This window comes from Mercenaria mercenaria, chromosome 19, assembly GCF_021730395.1.
Source record: "Mercenaria mercenaria strain notata chromosome 19, MADL_Memer_1, whole genome shotgun sequence".
Taxonomy (NCBI): Eukaryota; Metazoa; Mollusca; class Bivalvia; order Venerida; family Veneridae; genus Mercenaria; species Mercenaria mercenaria.
In genome coordinates this window covers 38,755,443-38,773,785 of record NC_069379.1, presented here as the reverse complement: position 1 = coordinate 38,773,785, position 18,343 = coordinate 38,755,443, and the positions used below count along the sequence as shown (strand labels likewise).

Here is an 18,343-nt window from a genome sequence, read left to right as displayed (position 1 = left end):
TCGAAAGTGGTAAAACATAAGGCCACTAGAACAATTAAAGGGAAAGATTTTTAAACACTAGAGACCACTTTTTCTATTTGATCTTCATAAAAGTTTACAAAATGTTTGTTAATACGAAATCTAGGTCAAGTCCAAAACTGCGTCAGTTGACTTTAAAATCTAGGTCAGTTGTTCAAATAATAAAAACCTTGTTACCACTGTAGAGTCAAAGTTTTCTCCTTAATCTCCATAAAACTTTGTCAAAAGCGTTGTCTCTGTGACTTTTAAGGTCAAGGTCAAAACTGTGGCAGTTGACTTTAAAATTATGTCACTAAGTCAAATCAAAGAAAACATTTTTGTGGCCCCCATATGGGGGCATATAGATTTGGTCTTGTCCATCCGTGCTGCGTGCGTGTGTGCGTGCTTCCGTCCGTCCGAAGTTCGTGACGCACTAAACTGGTTAGGCAAAATATGGACTTGTATGAAAAATTTAACTGATTTCCAAGTCCAAAAAGGGCCATAATTCAGCCAAAATAGTTGACAGAGTTATGTACTCTTGCCTACAGATGGATTTCGTGATGATAAACAGGTGTTCAAAGTTGAAAAGCCATATGTCAAATAGTTTTGACAAAACTAGACTTGTACGAAAACAGAACCAATTTCAAAGTCCAAAAAGGGCCATAATTCAGCCAAAATAGATGACCGAGTTATGTACTCTTGCGTACAGATAGAGACTGTTACACTGAACAAATGATAAAAGTTTCAAAGCCATATGTCAAATACTTTTACACAAAATATGAACTAGTATGAAAGACTTAATCAAGATTTCTATGTCAAAAGGGGCCATAATTCAGCCAAACTCCTTGATGAAGTTATATACTCTTGCTTATAACTTTGACATTGTGATGGTAAATAAGTGTTGAAAGTTTCAAAGCTTTATCTCAAAAAACTTTGTCAAAATGTTGACTAAGCCCGCCCGCTTAGCTCAGTAGGGAGAGCGTCGGACTACGGATCGAGGGGTCGCGAGTTCGATCCCCGAGCGGGGCGTATGTTCTTCGTGACGATTTGATAAAAGCCATCGTGTCTGAAATCATTCGTCCTCCACCTCTGATAATTCATGTGGGGAAGTTGGCAGTCACTAGCGGAGAACAGATTTGTACTGGTACAGAATCCAGGAACACTGGTTAGGTTAACTGCCCCCGTTACATGACCGAAATACTGTCAAAAAACGGCGTTAAACCCAAAACAAACAAACAAACAAAATGTGGACTGGTACGAAAAACTTAATAAAGATTTCTAAGTCAAAAGGGCCATAATTCAGCCAAAACTCTTGATGGAGTTATGTACTCTTGCCTGTAACTGGACATGGTGATGGTAAACAAGTGTTGAAAGTTTCAAAGCTTTATCTCAAAAGACTTTGTCAAAATGTGGACTGGTACGAAAAACTAACAAAGGTGTGACGCCGACGCCGATGCCGTGGTGAGAAGGAATTTTCTACTTATTCTTCGAATACTCGAGCTAAAATGCACATTTTCACCTTGTGGCGCGCCTTACTCAAAACGTGTTATATATATAATGAGTAAACGTTGATTGAGTCTTTATCATGATATGAGCCGCGCCATGGGAAAACCAACATAGTGGGTTTGCGACCAGCATGGATCCAGACCAGCCTGCACATCCGCGCAGTCTGGTCAGGATCCATGCTGTTCGCTTTTAAAGCCTACTGCAATTAGAGAAACTGTTAGTGAACAGCATGGATCCTGCCCAGACTGCGCGGATGCGCAGGCTGGTCTGGAGCCATGCTGGTCACAAAGCCACTATGTTGGTTTTCTCATGGCGCGGCTCATATGAATTTGCGCACTTTCTATTTTTTGTCTACCTCCGCCCCCTTTTTCCAGAGTTGAAGCGTTTTGCTCAAAAAGTGTATGATGTAAATGGATAAAAACTTGCATGAGTCTTTATCATGCTATAAACTTGCACACCTCATATTGTTTGGCTAGCTCCATATTTCTTCCATGGCCCTATACAAAATGTACTAAGTTTGGTCAAATATATATAATATTTCCTAGATCCGTGTCGTGGAAACTTCCCGTCAGAAATCGCGGGCCCAATTTCAAAATAATTTCACGGATATTTTCTACAAGCTTAATTCTTTAAGCTGTCCGTTTAATATATATATGAAATAAAACCTAATGATTCAATGTACTGTGAGAAAAAACAACAACAGCATCTTAAGGGAAAAAAAACCCGTTTTACTTTGGTTCTAAAGAAAAATGCTATTGTAACAACTCCAAGTATATAAGACTTGTCAGTTTTAGCTCGACTATTGGAAAAATAATGAGAGCAATTCTCTCACCACTGCACCGGCGTGCATGTCACAGCTTGCTTAAGTTTTTTGTACCGTACACATTTTGACAAAGCTTTTCTGACATATAACTTTGAAACGTTCAACACCTGTGTACCTTAACCATGTCCAGTTTTAGGCATGAATACCTAACTTCATCGGGAATTTTAGGCCCCTTTAAACTTACAAATATTGGTTCAACTTTTCGTAACAGGTCATAACAGTTCATATTTTGAGTAAATTGTTGGACATTTGGCTTTGAAGCTTTTGTTACTTGATAATTTTAACAGTTTCTATTTGTAGGCAATAGTACATAACGACATCAAGTATTTTGTCTGAATTATTAAATACTTTGATCTTGAAATTGATCCAGCTGAGGAACAAGTCCACATTTTTATCAAATCTATTTCATATAGTTGGCGTTGAAACTTGTAACTCTTGTTCATCGTCATTATCTCCATCTGTAGTCAAGTGTATGTAGCTATCTCAAAGATATTTAGGTAGAGAGTTTTAAAAAAGCTTATAGCTTCCTACTCAATCCTATATGTTTGTACATTTAACAATTTAGTGTAACAGATGTAATTATATCAATAAAATACTGTTTAAACCAAAGATATTTGGCTGATTTCTTTGGCCTTTTATGGACTTGGAAATCAGTTCAAGTTTTAATACCAGTAAGTCAGTGGCTTTTCTAAATTGTTTGATATATGGCTTTGAAACAATGTTGACCACATTTTTACCATCATAGTTTCCATATGAAGGCAAGACTACATAACTAGGACAATGATTGTTGCTCAGTTATGGGCACTTTATGACATAGAAATTAGAAATCTGAAAATATCTGATAATATTTTGACCGCATACTTGCATCAATTTTTCAACAGACAGCTCTTGCTACTTTCCGTGATAGGTTATTCTAGTCATTTAAACTGCAAATACTCTTATACTTCAATTGTTCGTTTACGTCAATAGCAACACGTTACATACTTGTGCACATGTGTTGATAAATATGATATGAAAGACTGTACACATACTTCCTACACGATCCAAAGGTGCAAGACATCTTATGACCCGTAATTATGTCTGGTGTCGTTAGACATTACAATAGGAAACGAGATACAGTAGATATTTTTATCGGCGGTCTGTACTAAGGTAACCAAACAACACTTGATTTAGTCCAACGTGTCTACATTTCTTTTACTTTGGTATATCATCAGGCAGTTATGCAAAATAATTACTGTACAAGTTCAAAGCAAAGACATTTTGTGCACTAGAAATCTACTACACTCTTCCGAATGCATTTAAATTTATTGTATAATTAATGTGAAGCTAACTATAAATCTAATTTCAAACGTTTATAATATATAATTTTCACTTCTGTAAAATCTGAAGAAAAAATGTCTTTGCTATCTGTATGTTGTATCTCCGGCGCGAGATGCTAAGAAGCTGGAGTGTTTTCATTACTTGTCTATAGTCCGTCTGTACCATGTTTGTCAAAAATACTTTTATAAATTTTCATTGTTTTGTTGAAGCAATATTGATTGCAAAGTATGTAGTTCAATGCAAACATATTGCTTTTGCCTCTAGTGATTTTTACAGGAAAAATGTATCTGCTTATCTAAAACCTTTTTCAGTATACACTTCTTTAATAAATACGTCCTTTAACCACAATCAACATACATATAACAGAGTACAACCTCTATAACTGTTTTCCTTTCTGTGTTTCAGATGAGATAAGAAAATTATCACAGCAACAGCGACAGCAGATAGTATCTCTACTACGACTACAGCACCAACAATCTCATTTAAAAGTAAGAAAATCTTTGTTGATCTACTACCGGTATTACTTTATATATGAAGGGTTATATTATGAGACTGCAGCCTGCATCAACATATATAACTATAGGTCTTAATGAACTTTTCAGTTGCACAACATAAAAGTATGTGTAATGACTTACGGGATTTGCTTCATACTTGAAAACAATGTTTCACATCATCATAACGATTCATAACGATGGCAAATTATATTATGAATAAAGCTCCGTTTTAGCTGGCTTGAATGCAAGGCTTATTGTTGAACTATTATGTTCGGTCTGCGTTTGTTACTCATTCCTTGATAAGTTTGACTACTTAAAGTTGCGATTCTGATATTCGCAAACGCTGCATCGTTATATAAAGCTCTGGTAAAGTATAATCCTAGTGACATTCGACAGAAGCTCACAGAATTTTGCTTTGCTTTTTTAACCAGCCTTCTAACACGATCTGCAGCAATTGCTATAAACATGTAGCGAAATCGCCTATACATGAATCTACGATAAAATATTGTTGGCTGTTACATTTCACCCCCTATGAATGTGGCATAAGAGATTCTACTTCAGTTCCATTACATACGAATTATTTCAGGGCCAAACGGTTGAAAAGAGCATTTCAAAAACATAAATATGATAAAAAGTCATACTGACATGTGTAGGATGTAAAACACGTTTCTATCTCTACGAGCGTATTCAGTTAGCTTAATTAAGATTTAGCGGTGACGTCATAAATGTATGACATAAAGTTAGACGTCATGATGATGTGACGTCATATAAAGTTAAGCTCGTAACTTGTAACACAGGGTCAACTCGCCTAATCTGATGATTCCCTTCATAATTAGTTTGCGAGCTGTTAGATAACTAATTTATAAATACTTAATAGTAATACAAAATTCTGATAAAAAGAAACAAATAGCTATTCGTTTCATTGGCTATGCAACTCTTTCTAACCATAGGGGTTAAATTGTAACAGCATATGACCCGAATGACGTATTACGCTGAAAATGTAGTACTGTAAAATGCGAATTATTTGCGTTGTTAGAATCGAAATAATAAATATGTTCAAATAATTTTATCAATTAATGAAACTTGGGAAGTCGTTTGGATGCAAATAATTATTACGCATCCAAACTCATGCCCATATTTTAATAACTGATAAAATATAGGAACAGATTTATTATTTCTTAATTTAAAAATGTAAGTCATATAGGCATAACATTTTACGCATTATTAACCGGTCTCGTGTAAGAAAGTGATATGATAATAAACTTTAGTTATATTATGTCAAAATTGTTAAACTCGATCACATATTTAACTTGTCATTGCTCTTGCAAGACTTATTTATACCATTGAAATCATTCATGGAATATACTATCGACCCTCCACAAATAAATAATTTTTCGATGGGGTTACTAACTAAATAAATTGCATACGAATGTATGTACAGAAAAATCAATCTTCTCTCTCCCTGTACCCTAGCAAAAGGTATATCTTTGTCTTACAAGTATCTTGGGCAATGCCCAAACGAGGCCTCACTGGTGTCAATCCTATGAATACAGTTTAACTAGCTCAAGAAACCATGTCTATTAAGATACCACTTGTATTAAGAGACCATTTTCCCTTAGTTGGTCTTGTATTTAAGTTTTACTTATCTTTGTGCTGAAACTACCACTGAATTAAAAGAATGTCACTTGCAATATGTTTAGTTATGTTTTTGTAGACATCTTTATCAACACGTTATTTCTATCTACTATCTATCTGTATGTCAGTTGGCAGAAATTTCATAACTTTAGGGTCATGAATGCAGATCTTCACCTGTGCACGATGTGCCTACAATAAGCTTCTAGGATCGTTTGATGTCCGTCATTCTTCCTCCCGTCGTTGGCAGATTCTTTGAAGAACATTTCTCCCTAAACAACCAAGTCACTTTCAACTAACCTCACAGGAATGTTCGTTAGATGGTCCCCTTCAGGTTCCTTTACATGAAGATCATTCATGCAGAAATATAGTTGCCATGACAACCGGATGGAAATATTTTTATAATATCTGCTTCTCAAAAACTGCTAACACAATGTAGAAATACTTTAACAGAACTGTAACTTGGTTCATTTGCTACCAAATTCCTCCAAATCATTTTGTTTCTTAAAAAAACGGATGCTAAGAGGTGGGGCCAATATTTCTATGTGGCTACATGAAAATTGTTGAAAATCATCTCCTCTGACACTGCTAGACCAATTTCATTAAGTGACACTTAAACGAAACCACTTTAGCTTTTTCTGTTCTATGTAAAAGCACAGTTGCCAGGGTGGCGAGTATAATTTTCTCTAAATGGCTTTATAGAAACGCGTCAAACAGCTGACTCAGTTATAAGATAATTTCAACATAGAAATACTTAAAAGCTTCCACCTGCATTGTCCCAACCAACCATCCTCGAACCCGACCACAACATTATTCTGCCTACATAACCCAATCCTGCCCCACTCCACAACGCCCGCTCTCTCCCCCACTCCACAACGCCCGCTCTCTCCCCATCCCCCCTCCACCCCCACCCCTCCCAAAAAATTAAATATATGTTTCTTTGTATTTTGTCTTACACTTCTGTGTCGTGATACCCCTCCACACACACACACACACACACACACACACAGAGGAAAAATCTTACATTAGGAAACACGGGATCTATTTCAAAACTTTTTATGCAAATTGTGAAACTCAGGTGAGCGATTTAGGACCATCATGGCCCTACCGTTATTTCAACACCTTCTCCCATGAATCTATTGGTCAGAATTACACTAAGCTTGGTCAGCACCATCTTAACGTGCTTCTCTAACAAGTTTGTTCAAATTGCCGTTTGGTTATGCAACAATAGTATGCTATAGTAAAATTCTTGTCCGTCGTAACTCCCTGCAACTACTGATTGGATTTTAACGAATCTTAATTCGAAGCTTCACTGTCAAGTGGAGATGCGCATGTTGTATTCATGTTCCGGTCGAATCATTGTTCATCGAGTTTTTGCCCCCTTTGAATATTCAATAGTAGTATACTATAGTACAATTCATATCCGGAGTATTTCTCAGCAACCACAGGTTGAAATCTGGTAAAACTTTACTCGTAAGGAGATGCGCATATTGTCCTCATGTTCAGTTGTATAATTTCATACCGAGTTATTACCCTTTGATTATTCAGCAGTAGTATATTTCAGTACAATTATTGTCCGAAGTATTTCTCAGCAACTACTAGTCGGAATTTAGCCATGCTTCATAGGAAGCTTTACTATCAAGAGGAGTTGATCATATTATCTTCGGTGTTTCGGTTGGATGATTTTTCACTGATATATCGTCATTTGACTGTTCACAAGTAGTAAACTATAGGTCCGTCATAGTCAGAATTATTTTTCAGCAACTACTGGTTGGAAGTAAGCAACACTCTATAGAACGTGTGGTGCGTATATTTTCTTTACGTCTGTTGGAATGAGTTTTCAGTGAGATATTTCCCTTTGATCATTCAAATACATTGACCATATCAGTAAATCAAACATTATTTTCTTTTAATAGAGGCCTCTGTGACCTAGTGGTTAAGGGCGCCGACTTCAAATCACTTGCCCCTCACCGATATGTGTTCGAGCCTCACTCGGGCGTTTAATTCCTCATGTGAGGAAGCCATCCAGCTGGCTTACGGAGTGTCTGTGATGCACGGAGGGGCACATTGGCTCTTCATTCACCATCAAAGCTGGAAAGTCACCATATGACCTAAACTTGTGTCGGCGCGACGTTAAACCCAATAAAATAAATAAATAAAACTCAAATAGTCTAGGTCGTCTTAGAGACATAAGATCACTAAGCCTCGCTTGTTGTTCTGTACGTTTACAATTTATGTCTAAACATAACGCTGCAACTGCAAAAGAAAGTTTATAGATAGACTTGGTATAATGATAGTTAACTAACGTTAGCAAAGACTTAAGTTGTTATTCGGACTGTAAACATGAAACTATTTATACTAATTTTGTGTTTCCATCTTCATATTTTGGTTTTTAGTTTCGATATTCAGTTGTATTTGTTGACATGTTTTACAAAAATAATGTCTCAATAAAGATGTAGAAAAATGACATAAAAATGTCGTGCAACTGGCGTTCAATACATTTAATGGTCTCTTCTTTTGGCATATAGTAACAGTTGTATAAATTGTGCTTATTTGATGTAATTAATTTTGAATGAAATTATACTTTGTGTTTTCAGGAATCACAACCTCTGTTCAATCCACATGATGCATACCTTTTCAACAAAGCATTAGTTGAGGGGCAGGAGAGAGACCTCTTTGTCAGGATAAATGTTGTAGGTTACTTCGCACAAGGTAAAACAAGTCTTATAAGGAGGTTGTTGAACAAACCAATAGATGGGGTTGTGAGTACTGATGGCATAGATGTTCATATTAGGAAATGTAAAATAAAAGATGCTGCGGTGTGGGAAAGTTATGAAACACCGCTGGATGAGGATTGCAATCGACGTTTGGCTAAAGTAGCAAAATCTAATGACATGAAAACTATGAAAACTCGTGTCATGAAACCGGGAGAAAAGGGGGAATATTCAGGCATAGAAACCAATCTTACACAAACAAAAGAAACACCAGGCAGCTTGCAAGATCAAGCAACTAGTCTCAACTTCCATGAACAAGATGTCCCACTACTTGTTAAGAAATTGCTTCAGGAAATAAACATAAAAGACATAGAGTCTGAGAGTGACTTCTTTGCAAACATTTGGGATTTTGGCGGACAATACATATATTATGCAACTCATCAAATATTCCATTCAAGAGATGCGATCTATCTTTTGGTATTCGACTTGAGACAAGACCTAGAAAGTCTCGTGATAGATAATGACTTTCCTGAAAGAAGACAAAAGATAAAAAATTGTTTGAAATTTTGGGTAAATTCAATTGATACTTTCGTTGGAACAAATGATGGTAAGCAGCCGCTGATAATATTTGTTGGAACACATAAAGATAAGTTTGATGGTGATATCGACGACAAGTTTGGCAAAGTAATAGATCTCTTTGTTAATACAAAAGCAAGAAACCACATATATAAAACGCCGTTTGCAGTATCCAACGTTGATGCAACAGACAAGTCCATTGGCGAGTTAAGAGAAGCTATTTGTGAGATAGCAAAGCAACACTTTGCACACAGAAAAGTTCCAGCAAAATGGATACCATTAGAAAAGGCATTATTGTCAACAAGGAAAGAAAAGAACATACTCACATTTCAAGATGTGATGGAGCTTGCTAAAACAAACATGATTTCTGCCCAAGATGAAGAGGATATAAAGCTGTTCTTAAAATACCATCATGCAAAAGGCACACTCATTTTCTTTGACGAGGATGCACTTGATAAGTATGTAATTGCTACTCCACGCTATCTTATTGATGCATTTAAATGCATCTTTACGTCGAAAGATGTTTGCAAATGGAACAGGGATTTACATCCTCTGTGGAAAAAGCTAGAAACGACAGCAGTTTTGGAAAGAGGCCTAGTGAACGAAGTTTGGAAGTGTGATCAAAGCAATGATTTTATTGATAACGCAGACATTCTGTTAATGTTTTTGCAAAGACATAGAATAATATCTGAGCTGCTCCTATTCGACAACACAACAGAAACTGTGAAAGGTCTAGGAAAGTATTTGGTACCTAGTATGCTCAGACAACAGTGTGATGAAGAACATTTGAAAGCTTTCATCGGCAGGAAACACGGTTCTGTGGTGTCCCTTGGATTTAAGCTAGAGCATAACTCAGTCCTGGAAAACATATACGTGAGGATTACAGCAGCAGCTCTTGGACGATGGCCTCCAATCAAATACAATGGCGAGAACTTCCTTTTCAAAAATATAGGATTTTACAGGCTGGACCGACAACATATTGGACAAATTGCACTAAAAGATGAAAAGGGATTGGAGCTTACAGTTTACAATTTGTGCGCACCAAACAAAGTTGAAAAGAAAGTGTGCGATCGTTTCCGGCGTTACATTGAAAGCATGATATCATACGACATCAAACGGCCTCATGGGGACTTGAATACAAAACCTTACGGGTACTATTTTACATGCAACCATAGGGAACACGGTGGTTATGGAAGCAAGGAAGTCGTAAATCAAGAAGACATGGAGTCACTTATTTCAGTGAGCTGTCCCGACTATTTGGACCATTCGGTTGCTACTTGTTCAGCACGAGAAGAATGGTTCTTAAATGAAACGACCGCCAAAGATCAAACCATTCCTGATAGAAGAGTGACAGACAAGGATTTAAAAAGATTATCTGAGTCAATTGGCAAAAACTGGATGCTACTTGGGGTTGAATTGGGATTTTCTATGGATGAAATCGAAAGGCTGGAAATAGATTATGCAGTAAGTGGAGTTGCAACATCAATCTTCTACATGCTATTTGAATGGAGTGAGAGAAATTCACATACTGCCACTTTTAATGTTCTCATAAAAGCTATGAAGGAGTGCGAACAGTTGAGCGTAAACTGGGATAAGATCAGAAACATTATTGACGAATTTTGAAAGTTAGCCATCTAAATCAACCTCGATTTTGATGGAGCTTGGTTATACATCAAAAACAGTGTCTGCATTTCAGCAGTAGAACTTATAAACAGTGGTCAGTGTTGACTGTAAACATTGTTTGTGAGAGATATATTCAAGAAACTAAATAGATGGTATCATGAAACCAAGGTAACAGAGAACGAAAGTCAATTGCGAATCACAGTTTCATCGTAAGGCGCTTTAATAGCACTGACTATTCACATTAATTTATTCCTTGGTTGCGAAGACTCAAACGGAATATCGCAACGTCAGGCAAATGCTCGTTTAGCACCTGAAGAAACTTTCATTTAAGTAGTGTTTCCGTGGTTGATAAGACTCAAGAGGAATATCACTGTTTCAGCCAAAGGCTTGTTTTAGCTGCTGAATAAACTTGCATTCCGTGTACATGTGTATATTAACAGTTTAATAGGGATTTTCATGAAGATTCCATCTACTAACAGAGCGCCAAATTCAAAGGTGGGAGATCATTGATTCCCTTCCTGGCCACATCATACCAAAGACGTGAAAATGTACAAATAGGTTCCTCTTTTAGTACTCAACATTACGAGAATAGCTCTAGCACTGGCCCGCCCGTTATCAGTATGATATGACTGAGTAAGGTACTATTTCACGTTTCTACGGCGTGATATTCCAGTGAGGCATCTCTATTATTTTCTTATCATTGCATATATTATTTAGTCGTGGACATAGACTAGTACTAAAGAAATGTAAGTTCGAGAGAAAATATTGCGAACCCATTATTAATAAAATGATCATCGCGACATGAATTTACATTCCTGTATTATTCTATCATCAACAATTTAGATCTTTTGTATTTACAACCATAAATTTTCTGTACAATAAATTAAGAAAGTTCGAAATGTTTATCTTCGACAAATAGTCTTTTCTGACCTTCATCCACCAGACCGTTATTTTACTAAGGTTACTTTCCAAAATGTTTTAGAAATTTTTGCGAATTGAGTTAGAAAATGAAAAAAATAAAATACAATATCCCTGTTACTTTTTACACATGAATTTTATATTTTCCAATTCGGAAAATTTTATTTGTGCATTTTGTTGAGTATAAGATTTTTTCATCGGTTGTAGATTCAAATAGAAATATGAAGCCAGACAATCTCTATTTAGGTGCTCTGTCGTCAGTACCCACAGCCAGTGAAAAAATGTTTTCCTTCCTTGCCATATTCAAAAATGTAATTCAAAGATAAAATTTATATATTTAAGAAATAATTTATAGCAAAAGAGTGATTTAACACTATTTGTGCACGATGGGCGGTTATACACTGGGCGTAATGCGCCCTCGTGAAATCATTTGTACGACGTATTACTGCCCGAGTACATAAATAGTGTTAAAACACTCTTTTGCTATAAATTATTTCGACTGTTATATGCCGTTTATTTAAAACAGTAGATAATATATAGAAACGCTCTTTCAAAGTCGCAAAAAAAAATGACGTCACCGCACGTTAACTTGACGTCATTCTAGCGTAAGAGTGTTTTAACAGAGACAAACATATTAGAATATATAATCAATGCCTTTAAGAGAGGACAGTATTTTGCATTTATGTGTCATTCATAGACAGAAAGTTGTATATGTATAACTCTGTATATTTGTCATGGTATTTTCTTTTTTCATACTTTCCACTAACATACATGTAAGTACACTTTGTATTGTTTTATTCCATCGGCAACCTAATGTCATCAGTATTTTGAAATCGATCTGCAAACGATTCAGCACCCTTTCATACGCCATAAAGACGTTGCCACATGACGTCGACGTCAGAACATGCTGGCGCTTTAGATACACGGGCCCATTATGATTATAACCGTGAGGCAAAATGCACCATTCGGGATAATTCAACGGCTTTTTGTTACTATTTTATAGTACGATTTTTATCATTGTTCGTGTTAAGAATACACATGTAGTTATAATATCATATGTTATATATTGTACTTTGCAATGCATGTATTTTAGCTCGACTATATGAAGTATATGGAAAACTACCCTATCCGCCCTGGCGTCGGCGTCCTTCCGCGTACACCTTGGTTAAAGTTTTTATGCACTTTCCCTTTTTTTCCCTTTATCTCTCTTAAGTACTTGACGGATTTTCTCCAAACTTAAAATAGCTATTCCTCATTATCACCTACATCATCTGGCACAAGGGCCACAACTCTTACACCAATATTTCATAAAGTATCCCCCTTTTTTATTTAGAATTTCAGGTTAAAGTTTTCATGCACTTTCATTCTATATCTGTTATTACCAAACGGATTATATTCAAACTTTAAATAGTCGTAGCACATCATCACCCACATCATAATACACAAGGACCATAACTTCCTGAATTATGCCCCTTATTTCTTGTCAGGTTAATGTTGGTGCACTTTCTCTTTATCTTTGTCATTTCTTAATGCATTTGATTCAAACTTAAGATAGTTCTTCTATCGTTCTCATCATATGACACAAGGTCCTTAATTCTGCCACATATGTTTATGTAGCTTATGTCCCTGTTTTAGCTCAACTGAGCAATGCTCAGGTGAGATTTTGTGATCGCTCGATTTCCGGCGTCTGTCTGTCTGTCGTCTGTCAACACTTAGATTGTGTATGCGATAGAGGCTGTATTTTTCAATTGATTTTCATGAGATTTTGTAAAAATGATTACATTGATGAAATCTAGGTCGGTTTAAAAGGGGTCATCTAGGGTAAAAAAGAAGGTCACAAGGTCAAATCAAAGAAAAACATTGTGTATGCGATAGAGGCTGTATTTTTCAATTGATCTTCATGACATTTTGTCAGAATGGTAACCTTCATAAAATCTCAGCTAAGTTTGAAAATGGGTCATCTGGGTTCAAAAACTAGGTCATTAGGTCAAATCAAAGAAAAACCTTGTGTATGTGATAAAGGCTGCATTTTTCTATAGATCTTCATGAAAATTTGTCAGAATGATTGCCCTGATGACATCTATGCCAAGTTTGAATATGGTTTATATGGGGTTAAAAACTTGGTCATTATATCAAATCAAAGACAAATGTTGTGTATGTTATAGAGGCTGTATTTTTCAATTGATCTTCATGAAATTTAGTCAGAATGATTTCCTTGATGAAATCTGGGCAGAGTTTGAATATAGGTTATTTGGTGTCAAAAAGAAGGTCACTAAGTCAAATCAGATAAAAAAAAAACTTGTGTATGCAATAGAGGCTGTATTTTTCTACTGATCTTCATGATCTTTTTTCAGAATGATTGCCTTGATAAAATCAAGGTCGAGTTTGGATATGGGTCATACGGGGACAAAAAGTAGATCACTAGGTCAGATGAAAGAAAAAATCTTGATTATGCAATAGAGGCTGTATTTTTCAATTGATCTTAATGAAATACCGTCAGAATGATTGCCTTGATAAAATCTAGGTCTAGTTTGAATATGGGTTATCTGGGGTAAAAAACTAGGTCACTATAAAACTTGTGTTTGCGGTAGAGGCTGTTTTTTTCAAATTGATCTTTATAAAATTTGGTCAGAATGATTGCCTTGATGACATCTAGGCTAAGTTTAAATATGGGTCATCTGGGTCAAACGCAAGGTCATTACGCGAGACCACATATTTGGTCCAATCCTAATGAAAATTGGCCAGAATACTTTTTTCCATGAAATCACTACGTCAAACATATTTACACTGTTATGCTGTGTTTCTCAGGTAAGCGACCTAGGGCCATTTTGGCCCTCTTGTTACTTAGACTTTCGGTTTAATTTTGATGCTTTTTTACTATTTCTCTGTTGTTAAATGGCTTTTATTCGAACTTTAAAAATGCTTGTTCTGCATGGTCACCCACACCATATGTCACAATGCTCATTATTGTTGCACGAAAATGCCATGAGTTATGCCTCCTTTTTACTAGAATTTCAGTTCCATGTTGTGATGCACTTCTGCTTACTTATTTGATTCAAACTTTAAATAGTTGCTCCACATTACTAGCCACATGATATGACAAAATGTCATGGTGCGTTACTTTTGCATAAATGTTCCATAAAGTATATCCCTTTTATACTTATTTAATGTTTTAACACACTTCTCTATCTCGGTTATTATGTCTCCCACCACACAGTGGTTTCGGAGACATATTGATTTATCCTTTGTGTGTGTGTATGCGTGTGTGTGTGTGTGCGTGTGCGTGTGTCACAAATCTTGTCTGCACTCTGAGTCGACCGTTTCTCATCCAATTTTCACGAAACTTGAACAAAATATGTTCGACCATACGTCCTCGGCCAAGATCGATAACTAGCCAAAATCAGTCCAGGCACTTTCGAATTATGGCCCATGAATTACCGAAAATCGGCCTTTTGCTCTTTTTGCTCTTGTCCGTGCTCTTAGTCTTACAGTTCTCATCCGATCTTCACCAAAGTTAAATGTTTTGACCATAACTCCTCGGCCAAGTACATTAATTAGCCAAATTTGCTCCAGGCACTTCAGAGTTATGGACCTTAATTTGCCAAAGTCAGTCTTTTTACTCTTAAAAGGTATATTTATAGTGAGTAAACAGTATATAAAGACTGACTTACTATTTAAAAGATTAGGCAGTTGTATGAGGCATGCGCTTTTTTCAAAAGCAGCTCTAGTTCCTATATACATTAGACACAGACTTAAGCTATTGTCCAATATTTACATCTACATTGAAGTAATTAAACAAACCAGCTTCCTCATATGTGCCAAGTTTCACTATCCACCATCGAAATAGTCGAGCGCGCTGTCTCCTGTGACAGCTCCTGTTACATATCTTCTGTTGTATGTTATTTCTAATGCATCATGATAAAATGAATTGCTATTTGAACACATTGTGCTTAGGATTTTGTAAGTTTATATTAGCTCACCTAAACACAAGGTATTCATTGTGAGCTATTGTGACAGCCCTGTGTCACAATGGAGATAACAATTTTGTCTTAATGCTAGAATTCTACCCTATATTTCTGTACAAAATCTTGGACGGTTACTTTACTAGGTCATTCTGGGTCAAAAGCTAAGTCGCCATGTCAAATCATAGAAAAAGCTTCACAACTCTGTAGAAGCAACATTTTGAAATGATCTTCATAAAACTTCATCAGAATATTTGATGTATGTCAAGTAGAACGCTGCCTTACATGAGGTATTAAACTAACTAACTTGGTCCGATTGTATAAACGCATTATTTTCACTCAGAGTCCACAATTTCTACTTTGTCAGAATGAATATCATGAAATCTTTGTCGGTTTCAACATTGGGGGCTACATGAGGTGAAAATCTAGGTCACTAGGTCAATGGTTGGAAAAAGGTGTTAAAATATGAGGCAACATTTTCCATTTAATTTACATAAAATACTATCAAAATGCTTCTCTCTATGAAATGTAGGTAAAGTTTAGAACTGGTGTACTTGAGGTCATAAAATAGATTATTAGGTCAAATCATAGAAGAAAACGTGTTTACACTCTATAAACCACAGTTTCTACTTTATATTTGTATATTTTGGGCAGAATATATTTTGTGTGATTCCATAAATCGTCGATCATATTCAAAACTGGGGCTTTAAGGTCAGTGGGTCAAATCATAGTAAAATATTCTTAATGCTTAAGATTCCATATTTTCTACTTGATCGTGAATTTCTCCATAAAATCTAGTTCATATTTGAAAACCAGGTTGCCTAGGGTCTTAAAGTAGGCCACTAGTTAGTTTATATTTTGACCATGTTAACACTGGATGCCATATTTACTGCTTTATCAACACAGATATTTTTTTCAGATTAGAGACATTGTTTGTCTCTTAAATCTTTGTCAAGATCACAGTTATGTTACACAGTACCTGAGATCAAAAACAGATCACTAGGTGAAATCACAGACATTCATAGAAATACCTTGTTAAAACTTAAGAGGCCACATTTCAGTCGATCGTAATAAAACTGATATAACCTTGTCACACTGTTTCTTGTCATGAAGTTTCGGTCAAGTTTAAAACTAGGCCACAAGGTCAAATCAATGAAAAAGCATACTAACTCTCTAGAGGCCAGGTTTTCTGCCTGATCTTCATGAGACTCGATCAGAATGTAGAGAAGGCTACGTATTCAGAGACAGCAACAACAAATCAAATGCAAAACTGCATATCGCTTATCTCACACTAGCAATATTTTAACTTAGCACCGTGCAATAAGTATGGGAATTCTGACAGCGACATCAGCTTTGTTGTGTTGGTTGGGTGATTGTCATTTCTTTTCAAGTAACACAACCATTTTATTTATAAATACTACATAATGTCTACATTACATTAACAGAATTTTCTGTAACGGCAGATAAAGCATCGTAAATGCGTAAGTGCGATGCCGCAGGCCTCGATCAGTATGTAATTTAGTAATAGAAAGAGCATTGAATCTTGAGGGTAAACGATTTGTACGAGGAGGCGTAGCCCCCGAGTATAAATCGTTTACCCGAGAGTTTTAATGATCCTTCTGTTTTTCATCATAGCCATCCATATATGGTAGTAAAGTACAAATGTGTAAAGCCCAGGTAAAATTAAACCAATGCTAGAGCAGAAAATCAATAAAATACACTTCGCTGTCTACTGTTTCAGACACGCTGGCATACTTTCCTATCCAACAGTGCGGTAACTAGCGTGCGGGTATTAAATACCTGCACACTTTTAGTTACCGCACCCTGTACTCAGTGTATACGAATTATCTGCACCAAATTTGTTAAGAAAAAACACCGAGCTATGATACAAGGTACATTTGTAAACACAATGTGCATGTCATAAAAAGTGAAATAACTTCTTTCGGAACAGTTTTGGTGTGATTTTGTGTGACAATCAAATATAACAGAACTAGATGAGTAGGTCAAATAATTGAAAACACTTGCTGTCTGTTTAACCTTATTCTAGTAAATATGGTCACAACGGTCTCTCCTTTAAATATTCGCCGGTCAAAGCTTCAAGTTTCAAACCAAATCCAAAATGTTTTTTTGAAATTCTATAAAATTCAATGCTATATCCTTATTCAATCATTGCTAAATATTTTGGAAGTGAATTATGTCAGAATTTCTTTTTAGGTTTATGTTAGGTTTTTGTGTTACATCCCCAAGTGAATTTTCATTTCCGGATTGTTCCAAACGACTACAAGAGACTTTTGACAGAATTTACTTTTTTGGAATATATAATTTTGCTTTCTGCTACAGTGGAACCTCTTTAATTTGAACATGCTCGTACCAGTAAATAAGTTCGGATAAGAGGGGTTTTCAGATGAGAAAGGTTTCTATATTAAACCGTAAATTAGCTGTTTGTTACACATGTTGTGTACATTTATCTACTTGTGAACACATTAATAAACATTTAGATTATAAGCAACATGTACAAATGTTTAGAGTGATGTCAAGTTTCATGTTAACTTCCCAATATCAGTTTTTCAATATCAGTTATATTCGCAGAAAGTAGCTAAAAAGAGAATATTTTACTTGTTCAGTTAGTCAAGTGGCCCTGTTTAGTTCAACTTACGGAGAATCAAATACTTGCTTTTAACAAACCCATTTCATAAAAATATGGGAGGAAAGTACAGTACAAACTAAATTTATTACAATGTATAAACATTTAGACTACCATCGATATACATGTATAAG

The 18,343-nt window shown here is 35.8% G+C and overlaps 1 protein-coding gene across 1 annotated transcript in view; it reads left to right on the top strand.

Annotated features, from left to right (window-relative positions):
• The window catches only part of LOC128551032 (uncharacterized), a 33,229-nt gene extending 21,645 nt beyond the window's left edge, over positions 1-11,584 (top strand). Inside the window, exons 4-6 of the mRNA XM_053531303.1 lie at positions 4,052-4,163; positions 7,506-7,575; positions 8,370-11,584. Coding sequence (XP_053387278.1) covers positions 4,052-4,163; positions 7,506-7,575; positions 8,370-10,685 — 2,498 coding nt within the window. The 3' untranslated portion in view covers positions 10,686-11,584. The remainder of the gene's footprint in view (positions 1-4,051; positions 4,164-7,505; positions 7,576-8,369) is intronic.
• Positions 11,585-18,343: the final 6,759 nt, after the last annotated feature.